Source organism: Camelus bactrianus, chromosome 17, assembly GCF_048773025.1.
Source record: "Camelus bactrianus isolate YW-2024 breed Bactrian camel chromosome 17, ASM4877302v1, whole genome shotgun sequence".
Classification (NCBI taxonomy): Eukaryota; Metazoa; Chordata; class Mammalia; order Artiodactyla; family Camelidae; genus Camelus; species Camelus bactrianus.
The window spans coordinates 31852926-31871664 of record NC_133555.1 but is presented as its reverse complement, the minus strand read 5'-3'; the positions used below and the strand labels follow the sequence as shown (position 1 = coordinate 31871664).

Here is an 18739-nt window from a genome sequence, read left to right as displayed (position 1 = left end):
AACACATCTTGTGAATGAGTATCCACCACAGGGCCTGTAATTCACCCACCACTTCATTGAACCCCCCTCTACCTGAGAGTGAGGACAGTGCTCTCTCACTGCCCCGAGCCCTTATGCAAGGCTGACCAACATTCTTGTGAGAGCTGGTCCCCTTGCCACTGGCGATGGCTGGCCAGGTGGCCCTCGGGGGAGCCCACCGCCAGCTGAGCCTTTGCCCTGAGCCAGCAGCTGCTCAGCCCTGGAGTTACCCAACTTCCTAGTGGCTCCCTGGCTCAGCAAAGATGAAGCCTTGGGAGGGGGGTGGAATGTAACCACAACATCCAGCCCCACAGCTCAGCCTGAGGCCGATCATAGCAACTTCCCTCTTTGCAGACCACAGAGGCATGAGCAGAAAAGACCAAATCACAGCTGTGGGAGAGGCCCTGTGTTCACCAAAAGACAGTATTGAGGCGCTGTTTCTCCTTTTCTTTGGCTTTGAGAGCCACACATCTGTGATGGATTCTTGGAAAGAGATGTTCTGGGCTCACCCCATTTGGAGCTGTGTGGTCAGCATTTTTTAAATGGGAACTTCTCAGCTTCTCCAGGCCGTGCCCCAAGCCTCCCAAACCTCTTCTCATCAAAATGCACCTTCCTGTGGCCTTTTCTCCCACTGACAACGAAGAGTTTGGCTTCCATCCCTCCAGGGTCAGTGCTATATGTTATTGGGACTTTGTTGCTGTAAGTAACAGTAGGGCCAATGATGGTGGACCTGGGGGAGTTGTGACAGGGCAGCTAGTGGGACTGCAGGCCCGGGGATTTCTTGGCACCCAGGTGACCATGTCTTCCCCTGTCGCCACCTCTGTTCTCCAGGCAGCAGACAGGGCCCATTTAAAACACAAATGAGCCCACGGGCTGCTCTGGACTCCACCTCCCCTCCCTGGCCTGGCCACCAGCCCCTTCCCATCCTCTCCTGTACTGTCTCTGCCTCATCATCCATGGCCGCTTGCTCGTTCCCGCTTCCTGGCTTTTGCCTCTCCTGTCCCCTCTGCTAGGAGCACTACCCCGACCAATTCTCATGCATCCCTCCGGTCCCAGTTCAGTGGTTGCCTCCAACCTAGGTCCTCTCAGCTGCCTCACTGCCAGCACTGCCTGTCCAGGGATGGGCAGTGGACCGCTGGGTCCTGGCTGGTGTATGGGGCTGTGAGCTACCAAGGCTCAGGGAACGTGACTGCTTGGCTCAAACTCACTCAGACCCCCTCGCATGTGCTTGCTCACGTGGGTCAGCTGCAGGGGTTTGGGGCTGACTCCTGGGTCTCTGACACCGGCGCAGCCCAGAGGGCCCTGGGCTGGCTGAGGGGGTCCTTTGGCAGCAAGGGTGGGGGGGGATATGCTCAAAGCAAAGTGACACCTGGAGAGCCATCTCCTCGGAAGCTGTGTCCTGCCTGTGCTCAGGGATGGGGGACCACGTCGCTGTGTTCTCCTCAACAGTGTCAGCCTGTCATTTAGTGTTTACTTTTTTCTTTTCCATTATGGTTTATTACAGGGTATTGAATATAGTTTCCTGTGCTATACAGTAGGACCTTGTTGTTTGTCTGTTCCGTATATAGTAGTTTGTATCTGCTAATCCCAAACTCCTAATACACTCCTCTCCCACCCTCTCTCTGCTTTGGTAACCATAAGTTTGTTTCTAATGTCTGTGAGTCTGTTTCTGTTTCATAAATAAGTTCATTTGTGTCTTATTTTAGATTCCATATATAAGTAATGTATGGTATTTTTGTTTCTCTTTCTGGCTTAACTTCACTTATTATGCTAATCTCTAGGTCCATCCATGTTGCTGCAAATGGCGTTACTTCCTCCTCTCTTTTAACAGCTGAGTAGTATTCTACTGCGGATAGATAGATAAATAGATAGATAGTTAGAGATATATATATAGAAAGTACATCTTCTATTTCTGCATCCAGTCACCTGTTGATGGACATTTAGGCTGTTGCCATGTCTTGGCTACTGTAAATAGTGCTGCTGTGAACATTGGGGTGCAGGTATCTTTTCGAATTAGAGTTTTCTCCGGACAGGTTCCCTGGAGTGGGACTGTTGGATCGATATATGGCAACTCTATTTTTAGTTTTTTTAAGGAACCTCCATACTGTTTTCCAGAACGGCTGCACCAATTTACATTTCCACCAACAGTGTAGGAGGGTTCCCTTTTCTCCATAGTGTTTATTTTTAAATGAAATGTGAGAATGAGCATTAGGTTGAGAGTCTGTGTTCAGGTCCTCGGGCAGCTGCGGGCAAGGACCCCCCCCCCCCGGGGTGTTCAATTTCCTCCTCTGAATAGGCCAGAGTGGAATGAGGGGGCCAGATTCTCTTCATGTCACAAGGCAGAGACTCTGAGCCTTCTGGGCGTGCCTCTAGGGTCCCTGGCAGAGGTACATGGCTGTAGACATAGGGGCACGCTGTGGCAGTGACAGCCCCAGACTCAGGGCCTTCCCTGCCCTTGCTCACCCTTGCTTAACAGGCAGGAAACCAAGGCCTAGAGAGCGGTGCTAGGCCTCACTGCAGTCAAGAGTCAGGTCTGTGTGTGGGGTCCAGGTCCCTCATTCTAAACCCCGCCCGTGGCCCAGGTGCAGTCCAGGCACTGCGATGTGAAGACCAAGTTTGTCACGCATGTACCCTGCACCCCATGCTCCGCCATCAAGAAGAGGACGTGCCCCTTAGGCTGGCTTCGGGAGTCCCCAGAGAAGATACCACAGGACTGCCGGTGCGGACCCTCACCCCATCCTTGCCTGCTTCAGGGGTGTCCTATGGGGTGGCAGGGGACCAGGAGAGCCTGGCAGCCCTGGAGAGTGAGGGCAGGGGCTCACTCATCCACACTTCTGTTGGCCCCTCCAGTGGGGCCGAGGCGGGCAGGAAGGAGTGAGAGTGTGGGGCAGGTGGTTTTACTGAGCATCTGCTGTGAGCCACGCCCTGTGCTCAGCTCGTGGCCAGGCAGAGAGGGAGTGGAGTAAGAGCACGAGAACCCAGTGGGGAGGCTGCAGGGGGGAGCTCCTCCCATCGTCCTACCCATCCTTGGTCCCCAGATACGAGGTGCAGCTGGGAGATTCTTTGGTGTCCATGAGCGGCTGCAGCCTGGAGTGCTGGCAGGACGTGGTGCAGAAGGCCTGCTGCCCTGGCTACTGGGGGTCCCAGTGCTATGGTAGGGGGAGGATCCCAGCCTTGCTCCTTACACCCCAGCCCACCCACATTCCCTTTCAAATGGCTTATTTAATGCACAGCTTGGCCACCTGGCTCTGGCTGCTCTGGGGGAGGGACCAAGTCTGGGGCCACCCAGAGCTGTGGGGGTTGGGTGAATTGGGGCAGAGCTGAGTTCTGGGGGGGGTGTCCACAGAGTGCCCCGGGGGTGCTGACACCCCATGCAACGGCCATGGGACGTGTCTGGATGGCATAGACAGGAATGGGACCTGCGTGTGCCAGGTAAGAGCCGGGTGGGGCTGGGGTAGGGGCAGTGGAGGGTTTGCACTGACTTAACTGACTTCGTGCATCTTTTCCAATATATCCCTCTGCCAGGAAAACTTCAGTGGCTCAGCCTGCCAGGAGTGCAGAGACCCCAACCGTTTCGGGCCTGACTGTCAGTCAGGTAAGTGCTGGCAGGGCAGGAGGGCAAAGCCAGTGTCCATTTGGGGGCCAGTGGAGACCCAGTCCCTACCCCCAGCTCCTACCAGACTCCCTCCCAACTGCTCAGTCTCACCCTTCCTGCCCAGGACACGAGCTTTGCCTCATCACATTTCTGGCATTTGCATGGGCTCTTCTTGGAGGCCTCTTCTTGGAGGCTTCCTCTAGGAAGCCCTCCCTGAATCCCCAGCCTGGGTCAGGTGCCTCCCCTGGGCTCCCACCAACCCTGTGATCATTCATCACAGCTTTGTATTCTTGAAGTTGTGCCTGCTGGAGCTGAGTTCTAGAAGAAGAGGGCCGGGACTCGATGTCCCTGTGTGCCCCTGGGAGAGGCTGGGGTCCCACCTGTCCCTGTGTGTTCCTACCAGTATGCAGCTGTGTGCATGGCATGTGCCGCCATGGGCCGCTCGGGGATGGAAGCTGCCTGTGCTTTGCCGGATACACTGGACCCCGATGTGACCAAGGTGAGCAGCTACTGGAGCAGCAGGTCTTCAGTGGCCAGAGCAGAAGAGGCTGACTGGGTGAAAGATGGGGCCTGAGCTTCAGCAGGATCTCTGCCTGCAGCCTAATTTCTAAGTGGGAGAGGCACACAACTGGTCAGGGGGAGGGGGTATCATCTGAGACCTCCACTGCCTAGAGGCCCAGAGAGGGTGGGGCCCTGACCGGAGTCACACAGCAAATTGGGCGGAGCATCTTCGCTCCTGTGTCCTCCCCAACCTGCAATGCTCTCCCCTCTCCACTCAGAACTGCCTATCTGCCAGGCCCTGAACTGTCCCCAGAACTCCCAGTGTTCTGCAGAGGCCCCCACCTGCAGCTGCCTGCCTGGCTACACCCAGCAGGGCAGCGAATGCCGAGGTAAGTCTATGATCGAGAGCCCGGTGGGCCCAGCTCAGGGTGAGCAGGCGCTGGGAAGACATCCTTTTAAACCAGCAAGTGTAATCTGGCCACTTACAGGGAAGGAGAAATGTCCCTGCGGGACTAGATCAACCTGCTCACCCCATCTTTGGGTCACCCTTGCTGGAGGCTCTGGGGAAGACGAGGCTCCTGGGTGCTGGGCTCACTTTGGCGCATTCTCTCTCTTTCTGTCTCTCTGCCCTGGCAGCCCCCGACCCCTGCCAGCCATCGCCCTGCTCCCCACTGGCCCAGTGTTCAGTGAGCCCCCGGGGACAGGCACAGTGTCACTGCCCCGAGAACTACCATGGCGATGGGACAGTGTGTCTGCCCCAGGACCCGTGCACCACCAACAATGGTGGCTGCCCTGGCAACTCCACCTTATGTCTGTACAAGAGGCCAGGCCAGGTGAGCTGGGGCCCTGGGCTGGGCCTGCCCTGCCCCACGGTCCAACCACCCACATTGACTGTGGGACCCAGGGCCCACAAATCGCAGCAAATCATGAGCCTCCTAGGAGCCTCAGCTGCCCCTTTTATAAAATGTGAAGAGGATGACATCCCTTTTCTCTGAGGGTGGTTGTGGGAACCTAACAGAGCTCTGTGGGTATGGCAGACACCACAGTTCTCATGGACATGGTGTCACCCTCCCGCCTCTGCATGGACCCAGGCCTCTTGCTCATGTAAGCCAGGCCTGGTCAGCATCAACCACAATCCCTCTGCGGGCTGCTTCGCCTACTGCTACCCTTACTCCTGTGACCGGTCAGCCACCTGCCAGGTGACCCCTGATGGAAGGACCAGGTGGGCACAGGGGCCTCGGGGTGGGCACCAGGGACATAGCAGGGAGAGTAGATGGGGCTCAGATCAAGGGCCCCGTGGGGACGGTGTGTGAGGGCCAGGAGGGGGCCTGGCCACCCCCCCTGCCCCGACTGGTTCTACCATTGCCCCAGCTGTGTGTGCAAGGAGGGCCAGGTGGGAGATGGGCGTGCCTGCTACGGACACCTGCTCCACGAGATGCAGAAGGCCAGCCAGATGGGCTTAACGTTCACGAGGCTGAGAGTCACCCTCGCCATGATGGGTGCGTGACCCCCACCACCTGCCTAAGACCCTGCCCCTGGCACCCAGAATTGCTGGAAGGGACAGGGGGCCAGACTCTGCAGAAATGCCTTGTTTCTCTGCCCAAGAGCTGTGCAAGCAGAGAATGGGCTGTGGTGGGGCGCATGATGGAGGTGGGAGATAGCCCCCCAGATCCTGATGTCGCCATTTACCCTAGATCTAGACCCAAAGCCCCACACCCCAACTCTCCAAAACCCAAGACTGATGCCTGAGGGCCTCCCCAGACCCATCCTGATGCATACTCTCCCACCCCCAGACCAGGGCTGCCGGGACATCCTCACCACGTCGGGCCCATTCACTGTGCTGGTGGCATCTGGCATCTCCAGGACCATGAATGTGAGCCCCAGCCAATCAAGGAGCTGGCTTCCGGCTCTTGCCTCCTCCCTGAATCCTGCCCCAGGCTGCCAGGCCCTGAGAGCACCCCTAGTTGCATACTCTGGGGGACTGAGGCCTGGGAAGCCTCTTGTTCCCTCCGTTGCTCTGGCAGGGTGGCATGAGGAGGATTGCCTACCCTGGGCCCACTTGGCACCCAGATGCCCTTGTGCCCGCAGGCATCCGTTGCCCAGCAACTCTGCAGACAGTACATCATCGCAGGGCAGCACATGCTAGAGGAGTCAGGAACCCAGCCTACACGCAGGTGGTGGACACTGGCTGGGCAGGAGATCACCGTCACTTTCAATATCTTCAGGGTAAGTAGGGACCTCGGCCTGGGGGCCAGAGGAGTCACAAGTGGGGAGCACAGCCTGGGCAAAGTGTGGAGGTGGGACAGGGCCTCAGGACAAGGGGTGGGCATGTGGAGTCTGAGCCAGAGGTCTCATGTATCAGCAGAAATACACCTACAAGTACAAAGATCAGCCCCAACAGACATTCACTGTCCATAAGGCCAACTACCCAGCAGCCAATGGCGTCTTTCACATGGTCAGTGCCCTGCAGGGGAGGCCTCCATTAGAGCTCCCTGGGGACCCCAAGGTAAGCTAATACCCTCCCCACCATCCCACTGTGCCACTGGGTGGCCTCAGACACCCACCAAGTTCAGAGAAGGGGGAGGGGCAGTTCTGGGCAGGGCTGGAGCAGAGCTCCAACCCCCCTGGAGCCCTCATTGCTTGTCCTTTCCTACAGAGGACCATTGGCCAGATCCTTGCTTCCACTGAAGTCTTCACCCGGTTTGAAACCATTCTGGAGGTAAGTCTGGGGAAAAGATCCTCGCCTACCTGATCTTTTGGTCCAGGACTCCCTCATTACACAGACTCTGCCCCACAGTGATCTGGTGGGGAGTAGCATGGGCCTTTGTCCACGACCCCATCCTAGACCCTGCCCATCACCATCCTGAGGCTCTGTGGTAGCATGGACCCATCGCCAGTGTGTCCCACTTAGTCCCGGTGGGAGTTCTCTGCAGGCCAATGGCAGCAGGGCCCAGGCAGGGCTCAGAGGTCGGGGCTGGCCATGGAACCCCTCCTGAGGCTCCTTCTCACTAAAACAGAACTGTGGGCTGCCCTCCTTCTTGGACGGGCCTGGGCCCTTCACGGTCTTTGCCCCCAGCAACGAGGCAGTGGATAGTTTGCGTGATGGCCGCCTCATCTACCTTTTCACAATGGTAAGCTTGTTGGGGAGAAGGGGCTGGGAATATGGCGCACCAGAGCCTCTAGCAGCCAAGCCCTCTCTCTCCTGCCAGGGTCTCTCCAAACTGCAGGAGCTGGTGAGGTACCACATCCACAGCCACAGCCAGGTGAGAAGTCTTCTGGAAGGGCGGCCGGCTTGCACCCGCTGCTGGGCGGTCGGTCTGGGAGTTTGTCTGTGTGTGCTGGTCTTCCTGGGGGCCCCTTCTCCTCTCCTGGCCCAACTGGACTCTACAGCACAGAGGAGAGTCTGGGGACCAAGGTGGTAGCTGCAAGTCACCTGGGCTGGCCTGGGCGTGGCCCCACGGTGTGGCCAGTGCCCAGCCTAAGGCCGTCGTCTCCTCCACCCCAGTTGACCATTGAGAAGCTCATCTCCAAGGGTCGGGTATTCACCATGGCAAACCAGGTCCTGGCTGTGAATATCTCCGAGGAGGTGAGCTCCACAAACACCTGGAGCGGAGGGACAGACGGAGGGGCTGGTGATGACCAGCCAGTTGTCTGGCCTCTTTCAGACCCACTTTCATGCTCCAAGCCCTGTGGTGGGCAGGCCTTGGTGGGGGCCATGCAGGAGCAGGCTCAGATCAAATCCCTCTTCTGGGGCCCAACCATCTATGTGGAATAACACAGGAGGGCTCCAAAGAGGAGGAAGGCGAGCACATGGGCAAGGGGAAGGGGGTGCAGAGGCTGGAGTGGTTCTGCCAGAGCAGGAGGTGTGGCCAGGGAGAGGGGACAAAAGGTGGCTGGCAGGCTGGGCCTCTGACAGTGCACGGAGCCCAGGACGCACACGGGGCCCCGCCACAGGGCCGCATCCTGCTGGGACCTGATGGTGTCCCGCTGCGGAGAGTGGATATACAGGCTGCCAACGGTGTGATCCACATGCTGGAGGGCATCTTGCTGCCCCCAACCATCCTGCCCATCCTGCCCAAGCTTTGCAATGAGGAGCAGCACAGGGTGGTGGTGGTGAGTGCTCGGGACCCCAGTGCTGCTTGTGTTGGGGTCACCTTCCCAGGGAGGGTGCCTTTTTCTAGTTCCCCTCACATGAGTGGGTGGGTTGATGGTAGCTCTGGGATCCACCTGGATGCCCCATGCCCAGCCTTCAGCAGTCCTACTGATTGTCCCTTTGCCATTATCTGTGCCCTGTCCCCAGCCTGCCTGCCGAGGCCCATGATGCTCTCCATTGCAGGGCCTCTGCCCTCACTCTTCCCTCTGGCCCCGCTGTCATGACTCTCATACCACAGGCCTTGGCTCAGTGCCACCTTCTTAGGGCTTGCTGAGTAAATAAATCATGACTCAGCCTTCTCCCCACCTCCCTTGCCCTGCCCAGGGCTCCTGTGTGGACTGCCAAGCCCTGAACAGCAGCATGTGCCCTCCCAACAGTGTGAAGCTGGTGAGCATCCCCAGGCTCAGCCCCTGGGGCCGACTCCTGACTGCCCTGCAAGATTTCTGCCCTGGCTCAGGGTGGGGAAGTAGGGCTGGGGGGCTCGGCTGGACCTGGAGGCTCAGCCCCGCTGACAGTGAGAATGCTGGGACCAGGGGCTGAGATCCCTGGACCAGGGCTGCTTGGTGAAGGCGGCCAGCCCAGAGCCCATACCTGCTGACCCATCTGGCACTGCCCACCCAGGACATGTCCCCTGAGGAATGCATCTACACCCATGACCCTATCGGGCTCAACGTCCTGAAGAAGGGCTGCGCCCACTACTGCAACCAGACCATCCTGGTGAGCCGGGCGTGGGAGCTCACTCCCTGGGGACCCAGGGCACTTGCTTCTCCTCTGGGGCCCCCAGGCCGGGGCTTGGTGGGCTGTCTTCCTCAGAGAGCTGTGCTGTATCCTAATGGTGGAAAAGGTGTCATAGAGGGGCCTAACCCACCCCTTTGCTCTAGACGTGGGACCAGGGAGCAGAAGCAGCTTGGATGGGGGAACAGCATGGCTCCAGACAGACCCTCAGACGTGCTCTCTCCTCCAGAAACCTGGCTGCTGCAAAGGGTTTTTCGGGCCTGACTGTGCACAGTGTCCTGGTGGCTTTTCCAACCCCTGCTACGGCAAAGGCAATGTGAGTCCCTCTTGCCCTGGGGTGAGGGGTGGAGGAACCAGAGGCTTCTCCTCAAGTTGGCCGATGACTGGCTGTGTGTCTGAGCAAAGCCTGCCTCTCTCTGCCCTTGGCTTCTTCACATCTAGGTAGTAGAAGTTAGACCAAATTATGTTCACTGTTTTAATTAGAAATAATTAAGTACATAGTTTTTTTGTCGATAGTTTTGTCATGTTTTTGCTACTTTGTAATACCAGGCTAACATTAGCACTTGGCCATGGAATAACACAGGAGTTACATGTTTCTAGGTTAAGTAGAAGCCGCCCATGGAGCCTCCAGGGCCAGGTGCCTTTCAGGGGACAAGTTCTTTGGCAGCATCAGTGATTTGGAAGGTCTCTTCCGGGGGAGGACTTCCAGGGGAAGCAGGAGCTCAGAGTTAGCCTATGGAGAGAAGGGGTGTTGGGGGAGAGGATTGGATGGTCCCCTCCCCATGACTGATCATGCCTCCTGCCCACCCCCAGTGCAGCGATGGAGTCCAGGGCAATGGGGCCTGCCTCTGCTTCCCAGACTACAAGGGCATCGCCTGTCACATCTGCTCCAACCCAAACAAGCATGGAGACCAGTGTCAAGAAGGTAGGTGGTCCTGGCCCAGGCTGCCTGCCAGGGAGAAAAGGGGTCTGCTTGGAAGGGGGAATGGGGACTCCCAAGAAGGGAAATTGAGCCTCAGGAGGAAAGGTGAAGCCCAGAGGGCTTGGAAGAGGTTTTGGAAACAGAAGTAGATATTTCTTTCACCCATGCCAGGAAAAGAACCACGGTTTGATCTAAAGCATGCAAGGTTTAGGTCAGCCATACAGAAGAACTTCCTGGTGGTAGTGTTGGGAGCAGGGTACCTAGAATAAGGTTACTGAAAGCATTGAATGCCCTCCTTGAATTTCCTCCTCTCTCCCATCACGTCTGGGATGACCTCTGATTTTGTGACCCTGAAGTCAAATCTCTGCTGGCTACCCCATTCCCACCTCTTCCCCAGCTGCATCCTGGCTCCCAGCCAGCCCTGCCCCACCTCAGTTTCCCTGCTCCATCTCCTCCCTGCAGACTGCGGCTGTGTCCATGGTCTATGTGACAACCGTCCAGGCAGCATGGGTGTGTGCCAGCGTGGCACATGTGCCCCAGGCTTCAGCGGCCGCTTCTGCAACGAGTCCATGGGGAGTTGTGGGCCCACAGAACAGTCCCAGCCGTGCCACCTGCACGCCCGCTGCGTTAACCGGGGGGGTGTGGCCAGGTGAGGACGCGCGCTTCCTCCCTGCCCCGTCCATGACTGCTTGTCAGTTTGCTCAGAGCTTCTAGAGGCTCACCAGAGCCCCTCGTTCACCCACTCCCAGGTGTCTCTGTCTCGATGGCTTTGAGGGTGACGGCTTCTCCTGCACACCCAGCAACCCCTGCTCCCGCCCAGACCGTGGCGGATGCTCAGAGAACGTCAGTCTGGCCCCTTCCCTGAAGTCCTGACTCAGGGGCGAGAGGTGGGACTCTTTTGCCCTCTGCCTGCCTCCCCGCAGCCCTGAGTCATTTATCTGTTGCTCTTACAGGCTGACTGTGTCCCCGGGGCCCCGGGCACTAACCACTGCACGTGCCACAAAGGCTGGAGTGGGGACGGCCGTGTCTGTGTGGCCATTGACGAGTGCGAGCTGGATGCACGAGGCGGCTGCCATGCTGATGCTCTCTGCAGCTACGTGGGGCCCGGGCAGGTGAGGCTACGCAGGCCTGGAGAGAGTGGGTGAGGCGGGGGCTCTCCGTGCTGGGGGACTCTCTCCCTAGCCCGTCTGACTCTAGGAACGTCCACTCCAAGAACTCAAGCTCAGGGTCTCACACCTCAGACACAAATGAGAATCCAGTTCTGAAATGTTGAGTCGTACACTCTGGAAGCAGCAGACATTGAGTCATATGTTGCTGGCAGCAATGTAAAGTCTCTGAGAGTTTTAAAGGATCGTGTGTTTCCAGGGCCAGTCTAAGGCGGCATTTTTTTCCAGTCAGAAGGCTATGCCTCCTATCTCCCAGCAATGAGGACTTGTAACCAATATATCCGTGAGCTCCCTGCCCTCCTGGGCCCCTGGGCTGCTGTCTTCTGACAGCTCATTCACTCATTGGTTTCCCACATGTCACGAGGCACCTGTTACGTGCTAGTCCTTGTAGTAGATTTAGGAATTCGATGCAGAGCAAAACAGGAAGAGACCCCTGCCCAAGGGGAGTGACATCCCCAAATCATAAAAATTCAGCTGTGGAACTTTGGAGTCTCAGACTCCAGTCACAGGATCACAGAACCTGGGGCCTTCCGCGTGAGCCTGGGGACTAGTTGGCACTGAAGAATGTCTAATATGCCAACTGGGAAGCCAGGTCTGGCTGGTTCAGGGTCAGCCTCTGCGTGGCCTAGGCCTGTGCCGGGATCCCTGGGGCTCCTACCCGACCATGACCTGGACCACCAGCCCGTGGGGCCTCAGCAGTGAGAACTCAGAGGGGCCTAAGAGCTGGAGCTCTTTAAAGTTCAGAACTGAGTGTGGAGTCAGCAGGTGGCGATGCCCCCACATGCAATGAAGGGCAGTTGAGATTTGGGGAGCCTCACTAGTTGCTCACCTGCGGTGCGGACAAGCCCAAGGACACTGGCGCTTAGCAGGAAGGATCAGAGCAGCCAAGCAGGGGGTCGGGGTTGGAGGTGGGATCTGAGCCACCACCCCTGGGGCTGGCCTTGGAAAGCAGGCCCACGCACCAAACACTGCTGACCTCAACAGGCCCTGCAGGGCTCAGGCCTGAGGGCAGTGAGGCACTGAGTCTCCATGGATGCCTCCTGCCAATGCCATCACTTTCTTGGACTCCTCCCCAAAGCCAGTCTCCCCTCCGGGCCTCAGTCTTCCCATCTGGAAAATAGACCTCCAAGGGCGGGGCTGGGAGACACTCCTCTGGGATCCGAGCAGGCCTCCCCAGGGGAGAGTGGCCATCGAGAGCTGAGGAGTGGAGGAGGAGATGCTCCTGGTGAGATGAGGCCCTCTGTTCCCCCGCCTCTCCAGAGCCGGTGCACCTGCAAGCTGGGATTCGCAGGGGATGGCTATGTGTGCAGCCCCATTGACCCCTGCCGGGCAGGCAACGGTGGCTGCCATGATTTGGTGAGGGGGCGAGAGGGCTCTGGGCCCAGGGAAGCCTCTCCAGGGTGGGCCTTGGCTGCAGCTCTCTCACTCTGGTGTCCCTGTCTCTGGTCAGGATTGGGGTCTTTCTAAACTCCAAATCCAAATCCTGTCACCGACTGCCCAGGACAGAGCTTTCACAACTCCTTATGAAGGGCCCCACCCCTGCCCAGCCCCTGTCCCCTGCCTGTGCCCCCACCACCTGTTCTATGCTCTCCTGGCCACTCTGAGCTCCTTGCCGTCCCCTGACCTCACTCTGCTCTAACACCACCATACCTCTGCCTCAGTATTCCAAAAGGCCTCCCTGTGCCACACTTTTGGCCTGGCTATCTCCTGCTCTTGGGTCAGGCCTCTCTTGAGGGTCTAGGGGCCTCCTGAGTGCTCCCACAGCCCTGGGCTTCCCTGACCCATCTTTCATAATGGGGTTGGGTAACTCATGTCAAATGCTAAGTGGTCTTGGAGAGCAGGGCCAGGCGCACCAAAGGAGCAAACTGAATGCAGACAGGATGAATGGGGAGACAGATGGTGGGGACGGGTGGCTGGACAAGCAAACAGTAGGACGATGGGCAACAAGGGTAAATAGGAGGTGGGGGATGCGTGCTGGCCATATGGCCGCTGCATGGAGGCTGTGTCTCTCTGTCCCACCCCCAGGCCACCTGCCGGGCAGTTGGGGGAGGTCAGCGGGTCTGCACGTGCCCTCCTGGCTATGGGGGTGATGGCTTCAGCTGCTACGGAGACATCTTTCAGGTGAGTGGTTCCCTCTGCTTGGGGAGGAGTCCTTTCATATACTCGTGGGAAGGGGCAGTGCTCGGGGTCCTGGGAGGAGTCGGGGGAGGGTTTGTCCCTAGATCAGTGACCTCAGTTCTTTCCCTCCCCTCAGGAGCTGGAGGCAAATGCCCACTTCTCTGTCTTCTACCAGTGGATCAAGGTAGGATAGGGCAGAGTGCTGGGACTGGGGGCTCAAATCCAGGAGCCCACAGAATAGCTCTAAGAGCTGGAGATAGTGGAAGGTAGGCTTGGAAGCTGGGAGATGTAGTCTCACGTGGCGGCTGCCCTCATCACTCCTCCCGTCCTGCTACATCCCATGTGCACAGGGTGCCGGCATCACTCTTCCTGCTGACAGCCGAGTCACAGCCCTGGTGCCCTCAGAGTCTGCCATCCGTAGGCTGAGCCCTGAGGACCAGGCCTTCTGGCTGCAGCCAAGGATGCTGCCACAACTGGTCAGGTGAGTAACTGGGGCTGGACCCTGGGAGGGGGGCTTTTGTGCAAGACCCAACCTGTCCCCAGAGGTTCTCAGCCTGGCCTTTGTCCACACTTCAGGGTGGATCCTAGTTCTAGGGTTTTCTGCAGGGTACACTAACCTGGTTCTATGGCCCCTCCAAACTGTGCCCCCTCAGGGCCCATTTTCTCCAGGGTGCCCTCTCCGAGGAGGAGCTGGCCAGGCTGGATGGGCAGAGTGTGGCCACCCTGAGCCCCACCACGCGCTGGGAGATTCACAATATCAGTGGGGTACGTGGTGAACTCTGGGCAGAAGAGGGGGCCTTATGAGGCATGGGGGCACTCAAGTGGCTACAGGCTTCTCAACCCAGGGTCCCCAGGGCTGAGCTTGGGTCCCCTCACCCTGCCCAGGGCTGAGCTCAGAGAATGTGCTCAGGAGACATTTGTTGCTGGGTAGTGTCTTTGGACCAGAGTGACTCCCCTGCCAGGGTTGTCTGTCCATCTTTGCATGTGTACACCTGTCCCTCCCTCTCATGCATGGGCCTTAGTGAGGGTCTGTGTGTGCCCATCTGTTAGGTCCTGAATCTGGGCCAGGCTGGGGCCACTAGTGGGTACCTGTGTGCCCAGCAGCCTCTCTGTTGGTGCACGCATTCTTAAGTGTATACCTGACTCTGCCTGCTGCCTTCCAGAGGGTCTGGGTGCAGAATGCCAGCGTGGACGTGGCTGACCTCCTTGCCACCAATGGTGTCCTACACATTCTCAGCCAGGTATGGCTGGAGGGGTGTATATGCAGGGAACTTCCTAGGCATGCCGAGAGGCCATGATGTCCCGACCAGCCCCCACGCTCCATTCCAGGTCTTACTGCCTCCGAGAGGGGATGTGCTTAGTGGGCAGGGGTTGCTGCAGCAGCTGGACTCAGTGCCTGCCTTCCACCTCTTCCGGGAGCTGCTGCAGGTAAGGACAAGAGGTGGAGGGGGTAGTGAGTGCCTGGTCGGGGTGCCCTCTCCCAGGTGCTGCCGGAGTTGGCTGGCTCCCAGGGTCAGGATGGAAGGCGATTATGCCCATCCCTGCCCCCTGCCTCTAGCGCCACAAGCTGGTGCCCCAGATTGAGGCCGCCACTGCCTACACCATCTTTGTGCCAACAAACCGCTCTCTGGAGGCCCAGGCCAACAGCAGCAGCCTGGTGAGATCACCTAGACAGGGGCCACTGAAGGGGGAGGGGGAGCCTCCCATCCCACGGCAAAGGGCCACGGTGGGCAGAACGCACTGTGCAGGGCACTCGGTAGTCCTAGAGCCCCTGAGCTTCTCCTCCCCTCTCTAGGACGTGGATGTAGTGCGACACCACGTGATCCTGGGGGAGGCGCTCTCCATGGAAGCTCTGCGGAGGGGAGGACATCGCAACTCCCTCCTGGGCCCTGCCCACTGGCTTGTCTTCTACAACCATAGTGGCCAGGTTGGTTGAGGGGGCAAGGAGACCCTACCTCAGGCACCCTCTCTTGAATACCACTTATCTCGGGAGTTCCCCCACCTGCTCCAGGGACGGCCCATCCTGGGGGACCCCTGTCTGTGAAGATACCCCCAGCCCTGGAGTGCCTCCCTGGCCTCTAGCCCCCAGAGTGAGGGCACTGTGGGGGGTGTGGTTCAGCCTCCTGCCCTGCCCCCCCAGCCCGAGGTGAACCACGTGCCACTGGAAGGCCCTGTGCTGGGGGCCCCTGGCCGCTCTCTATTCGGACTTTCAGGGGTCCTGACGGTGGGCTCCAGCCGCTGCCTGCATAGCCATGCAGAGGCCCTGCGGGTAAGATGCTGGGGCCGGGGGAGGGCAGTGGGAAGTTAAGAGCTGGCCTGGCTGGTGGGAGGGGCACTTAGTCAGGGGTGGGCGAGCTGTTAGCTGGTCCTAGGGGGAAAGAAGATGGGTGTGGGGGCCCCTGCTCCGGGACTACCTGACACTCTGTCCCCTTCCCCTGCCCAGGAGAAATGTGTCAACTGCAGCCGGAAATTCCGCTGCACTCAGGGCTACCAGCTAGAGGTGAGGCGGGGCTTCACGTAACTCCATCTGCTTCCCCTGCTCTCACTGTGCCCAGGTCTGCTCACCCAGGCGTGGGGACCTGGAACGGTGTGGGCCACATGACTTCCCTGGTAGAGGCCAGGAGGCCGGTGACCCTGCGGCCCACGCCCGGGTCCTGGCCACCCTCTCCTCATCAGGTCTGTCTGTCTTGGTCCTTCCTTGACTCCTCCTCTCCTACTCGTCTGTCTCACCCACTGATACCTGGAGTCTGTCTCCCCATTCACTGCCTTGCCCCTACCTAAGCCACTGGCTGAGCCCTCCCGCCCGTCCCCATTTTCAGGACACCCCCAAGAAGAGCTGTGTCTACCGATCTGGTTACTCTTTCTCCCGGGGTTGTTCTTACACGTGTGCCAAGAAGATCCAGGTTTGTCCTGAAGCAACCCCCAAATCCAAGTCTTTAACCAGGGAGGAGGCCAGAGTAGGGGCCCAGGGCAGGAGCCTGGGTGGGGTTTCAAGGGCAGAGGCAGAGCTGGGACTATGGTGAGGCCAGGGAAGCAAAGGCCTGGAGGAAGGGGAAGGGAAAGAGGGCTGAGGTCAGACCTCCAGGGGATGGGGATGGGGAGAGAGAGAAAGGGGCTCAGCCTGGAGCTGATACCATCAGCTAAACCCTGTGGGAAGCAACAGGGCCCAGCTCTGCCCCTCACTGTGGGGCCTGGCATAGCCCTTCCCTCCTTGAGTCTGTTTCCTCGGCCCTGCCATGGAGAGGCTTGTGGAAGGCGGGCTACATTTCCCTGGGCCCAACTTGCCTTGTTTCGATGGCTCTGTGGCCCCCAGATGCCTTCCCTTGACCCCCGCCATCTCCCTGCCCCCTGACATCTGTCCTAGCCTGTGCTGGGCCTCTCCTTGCACCCCTCCCACAGGTGCCTGACTGCTGCCCTGGCTTCTTTGGCACACTCTGTGAGCCGTGCCCAGGGGGGCTGGGTGGTGTGTGCTCAGGCCACGGGCAGTGCCAGGACAGGCTCCTGGGCAGTGGGGAGTGCCGCTGCCACGAGGGCTTCCACGGAACGGCTTGTGAGATGTGTGAGCTGGGCCGCTATGGGGCCAACTGCACTGGAGGTGAGGGCTGGGGAAGGGGCAGGAATGGTGGGCAAGCTGGCAGAGGACAGCAGCTGTGGAAACACTGCAGCAGGGGCAGGACGGACACCGGGTAACTCCTGTCCTCCCTTGTTCTGCTCCCAGTGTGTGACTGTGCCCACGGGCTGTGTCAGGAGGGGCTTCGAGGAGATGGTAGCTGTGTCTGCAACGCGGGTTGGCACGGCCTCCGCTGTGACCAGAGTGAGGAGCAGCCCCAAGAGGGAGACGGGTGATTCCTGGGGAGGCAGTTCCGTGGTCTGAATGATCAGAACGATCCTCCTACCCCCACAGAAATCACTGGCCCTCAGTGCCCACAGAAGTGTGACCCCAACGCCAAGTGAGTGAGCTCCGCCTGGGGCAGGTGGGCAAGTGGGTGGAGGGACTGGGGTTAGGGCAGGGGCTGGACAGACACAGACTAAATTGTTGCCATCCGTCCCGTCCCTCCCAGCTGCATCCGGGACTCAGCTGCAGCCCCTGCCTGTGTCTGTGCCGCGGGGTACTCAGGCAACGGCATCTCCTGTTCAGGTCCAGCCACACCAATGCCCCAGGGCCCCTGAAATGTTGGGGTGGATTTCTCCACACTGCCCCTCCACTCGCTTTAGGTCCATTTCTATCCCTGTCCCCTTTTGGGTCTCTCTGATCTTTTCCTTTCTTCCATGCCCTCCTCCCCTGTCCTACTCTGTCCCTCACCTGCTGCTCACAACTCTGTGGGATGGTCTACTCCTAGAGGTGGACCCCTGTGCCCATGACCGCGGGGGCTGCTCCCCCCACGCCAACTGTACCAAGGTGGCTCCTGGTCAGCGGACATGCACGTGCTTGGATGGCTACACAGGCGACGGGGAGCTGTGCCAGGGTGAGGCTGGGGTCCCCCACTGGGGTGTATTCAGGGTTGTGGGTCTGGCTTCATTGATCTGCGTTGGACTAGAAAGGGCTGAGGGGCACACAGGCTGCGGGACTGAGGGTGCTCAGAGGGTAGGGGAAGAGTACCTGCATGGACAGATGAACAGAGGGGGCCGCCAAGGGCCGCTCCTCACCCCAGTGTCTCTTCCCTCAGAAGTTAATGGCTGTCTCATCCACCACGGGGGCTGCCACACGCACGCTGACTGTATCCCCACAGGCCCCCAGCAGGTCAGCACAACAGGGCTGTGCCACTCCCTCATAGGGCGCGGCCCTCCTCAGACCGGACCCAGGGAGGGGGTGCTCCTACCCAGGCAGTGGGCCCACTCTTGGGTCCTAGCAGCCCCACTGATTATGATTTGGGATAGGTCTCCTGCAGCTGCCGTGAGGGTTACAGTGGGGACGGCATCCGGACCTGTGAGCTCCTGGACCCCTGCTCCCAGGTCAGACCCCCAGGCCCCACCCAGTTTCACAGAGGGAGGGGACTGGTGCAGGAGCTGGCCCTCCTCACCCCAAGCAGGGTCCTAAGGGCCTCTGAAGGGTGAACTACCCTCAGCACAAGCTCAAGCTGACTGATTAGTAAGACAGAGTTTTGGGGGTTGGACAGAGAACTTCATGGCCCTTTCCCCAGGGCAGGTGGTGGCAGGGTTGGGGCAGAGGAGTCCTAGGAGTCACTGACCTCTCTCTCCTGTTCGTGACTCAGAACAACGGAGGCTGCAGCCCCTACGCCGTGTGCAAAAGCACAGGGGACGGCCAGAGGACGTGCACCTGCAGTGCAGCCCACACCGTGGGTGATGGCTTCACCTGCCGTGCCCGAGTCGGCCTGGTAATGACACCCAAGTAGAATCCCTGACCCAGCCTTGGCAGTGCCCCCCATGGGGCTGACCCATGATAATGGTTAAGACCCCAGATTTGATCCTGATCCTGACCCTGAACATGACCCAGAGCCTGACCCAATTCCACTCTGGGCCTGACCTGTGCTCAGACCACCCTGGCTTTCCTTTCTTCGTCTCTGCCTTGG

The 18739-nt window shown here is 59.1% G+C and overlaps 1 protein-coding gene across 4 annotated transcripts in view; it reads left to right on the top strand.

Moving 5' to 3' along the window:
- Positions 1 to 18739, top strand: part of STAB1 (stabilin 1) — a 28674-nt gene that overhangs the window by 3694 nt on the left and 6241 nt on the right. For 3 of the 4 annotated variants that reach the window (XR_012499979.1, XR_012499980.1, XM_074344677.1), the window contains exons 3-46: positions 2601 to 2737; positions 3057 to 3172; positions 3365 to 3450; positions 3544 to 3613; positions 4017 to 4112; positions 4393 to 4503; positions 4751 to 4947; positions 5206 to 5336; positions 5486 to 5613; positions 5908 to 5987; positions 6203 to 6340; positions 6477 to 6620; positions 6771 to 6833; positions 7132 to 7245; positions 7324 to 7377; positions 7620 to 7700; positions 8069 to 8227; positions 8592 to 8654; positions 8889 to 8984; positions 9232 to 9318; positions 9816 to 9927; positions 10387 to 10573; positions 10674 to 10767; positions 10878 to 11036; positions 12351 to 12446; positions 13116 to 13211; positions 13345 to 13392; positions 13559 to 13689; positions 13862 to 13973; positions 14372 to 14449; positions 14538 to 14636; positions 14767 to 14865; positions 15004 to 15135; positions 15349 to 15477; positions 15652 to 15708; positions 16028 to 16111; positions 16608 to 16803; positions 16927 to 17022; positions 17113 to 17158; positions 17270 to 17346; positions 17549 to 17674; positions 17876 to 17949; positions 18087 to 18161; positions 18422 to 18544. Coding sequence is in view for 2 of the 4 variants with exons in the window: in XM_074344677.1 (XP_074200778.1) it covers positions 2601 to 2737; positions 3057 to 3172; positions 3365 to 3450; positions 3544 to 3613; positions 4017 to 4112; positions 4393 to 4503; positions 4751 to 4947; positions 5206 to 5336; positions 5486 to 5613; positions 5908 to 5987; positions 6203 to 6340; positions 6477 to 6620; positions 6771 to 6833; positions 7132 to 7245; positions 7324 to 7377; positions 7620 to 7700; positions 8069 to 8227; positions 8592 to 8654; positions 8889 to 8984; positions 9232 to 9318; positions 9816 to 9927; positions 10387 to 10573; positions 10674 to 10767; positions 10878 to 11036; positions 12351 to 12446; positions 13116 to 13211; positions 13345 to 13392; positions 13559 to 13689; positions 13862 to 13973; positions 14372 to 14449; positions 14538 to 14636; positions 14767 to 14865; positions 15004 to 15135; positions 15349 to 15477; positions 15652 to 15708; positions 16028 to 16111; positions 16608 to 16803; positions 16927 to 17022; positions 17113 to 17158; positions 17270 to 17346; positions 17549 to 17674; positions 17876 to 17949; positions 18087 to 18161; positions 18422 to 18544 (4677 nt within the window). In the remaining 2 variants the exon portion in view is untranslated. The remainder of the gene's footprint in view (positions 1 to 2600; positions 2738 to 3056; positions 3173 to 3364; positions 3451 to 3543; positions 3614 to 4016; positions 4113 to 4392; positions 4504 to 4750; positions 4948 to 5205; positions 5337 to 5485; positions 5614 to 5907; positions 5988 to 6202; positions 6341 to 6476; positions 6621 to 6770; positions 6834 to 7131; positions 7246 to 7323; positions 7378 to 7619; positions 7701 to 8068; positions 8228 to 8591; positions 8655 to 8888; positions 8985 to 9231; positions 9319 to 9815; positions 9928 to 10386; positions 10574 to 10673; positions 10768 to 10877; positions 11037 to 12350; positions 12447 to 13115; positions 13212 to 13344; positions 13393 to 13558; positions 13690 to 13861; positions 13974 to 14371; positions 14450 to 14537; positions 14637 to 14766; positions 14866 to 15003; positions 15136 to 15348; positions 15478 to 15651; positions 15709 to 16027; positions 16112 to 16607; positions 16804 to 16926; positions 17023 to 17112; positions 17159 to 17269; positions 17347 to 17548; positions 17675 to 17875; positions 17950 to 18086; positions 18162 to 18421; positions 18545 to 18739) is intronic. The other variant, XM_074344678.1, reaches the window with a different exon arrangement.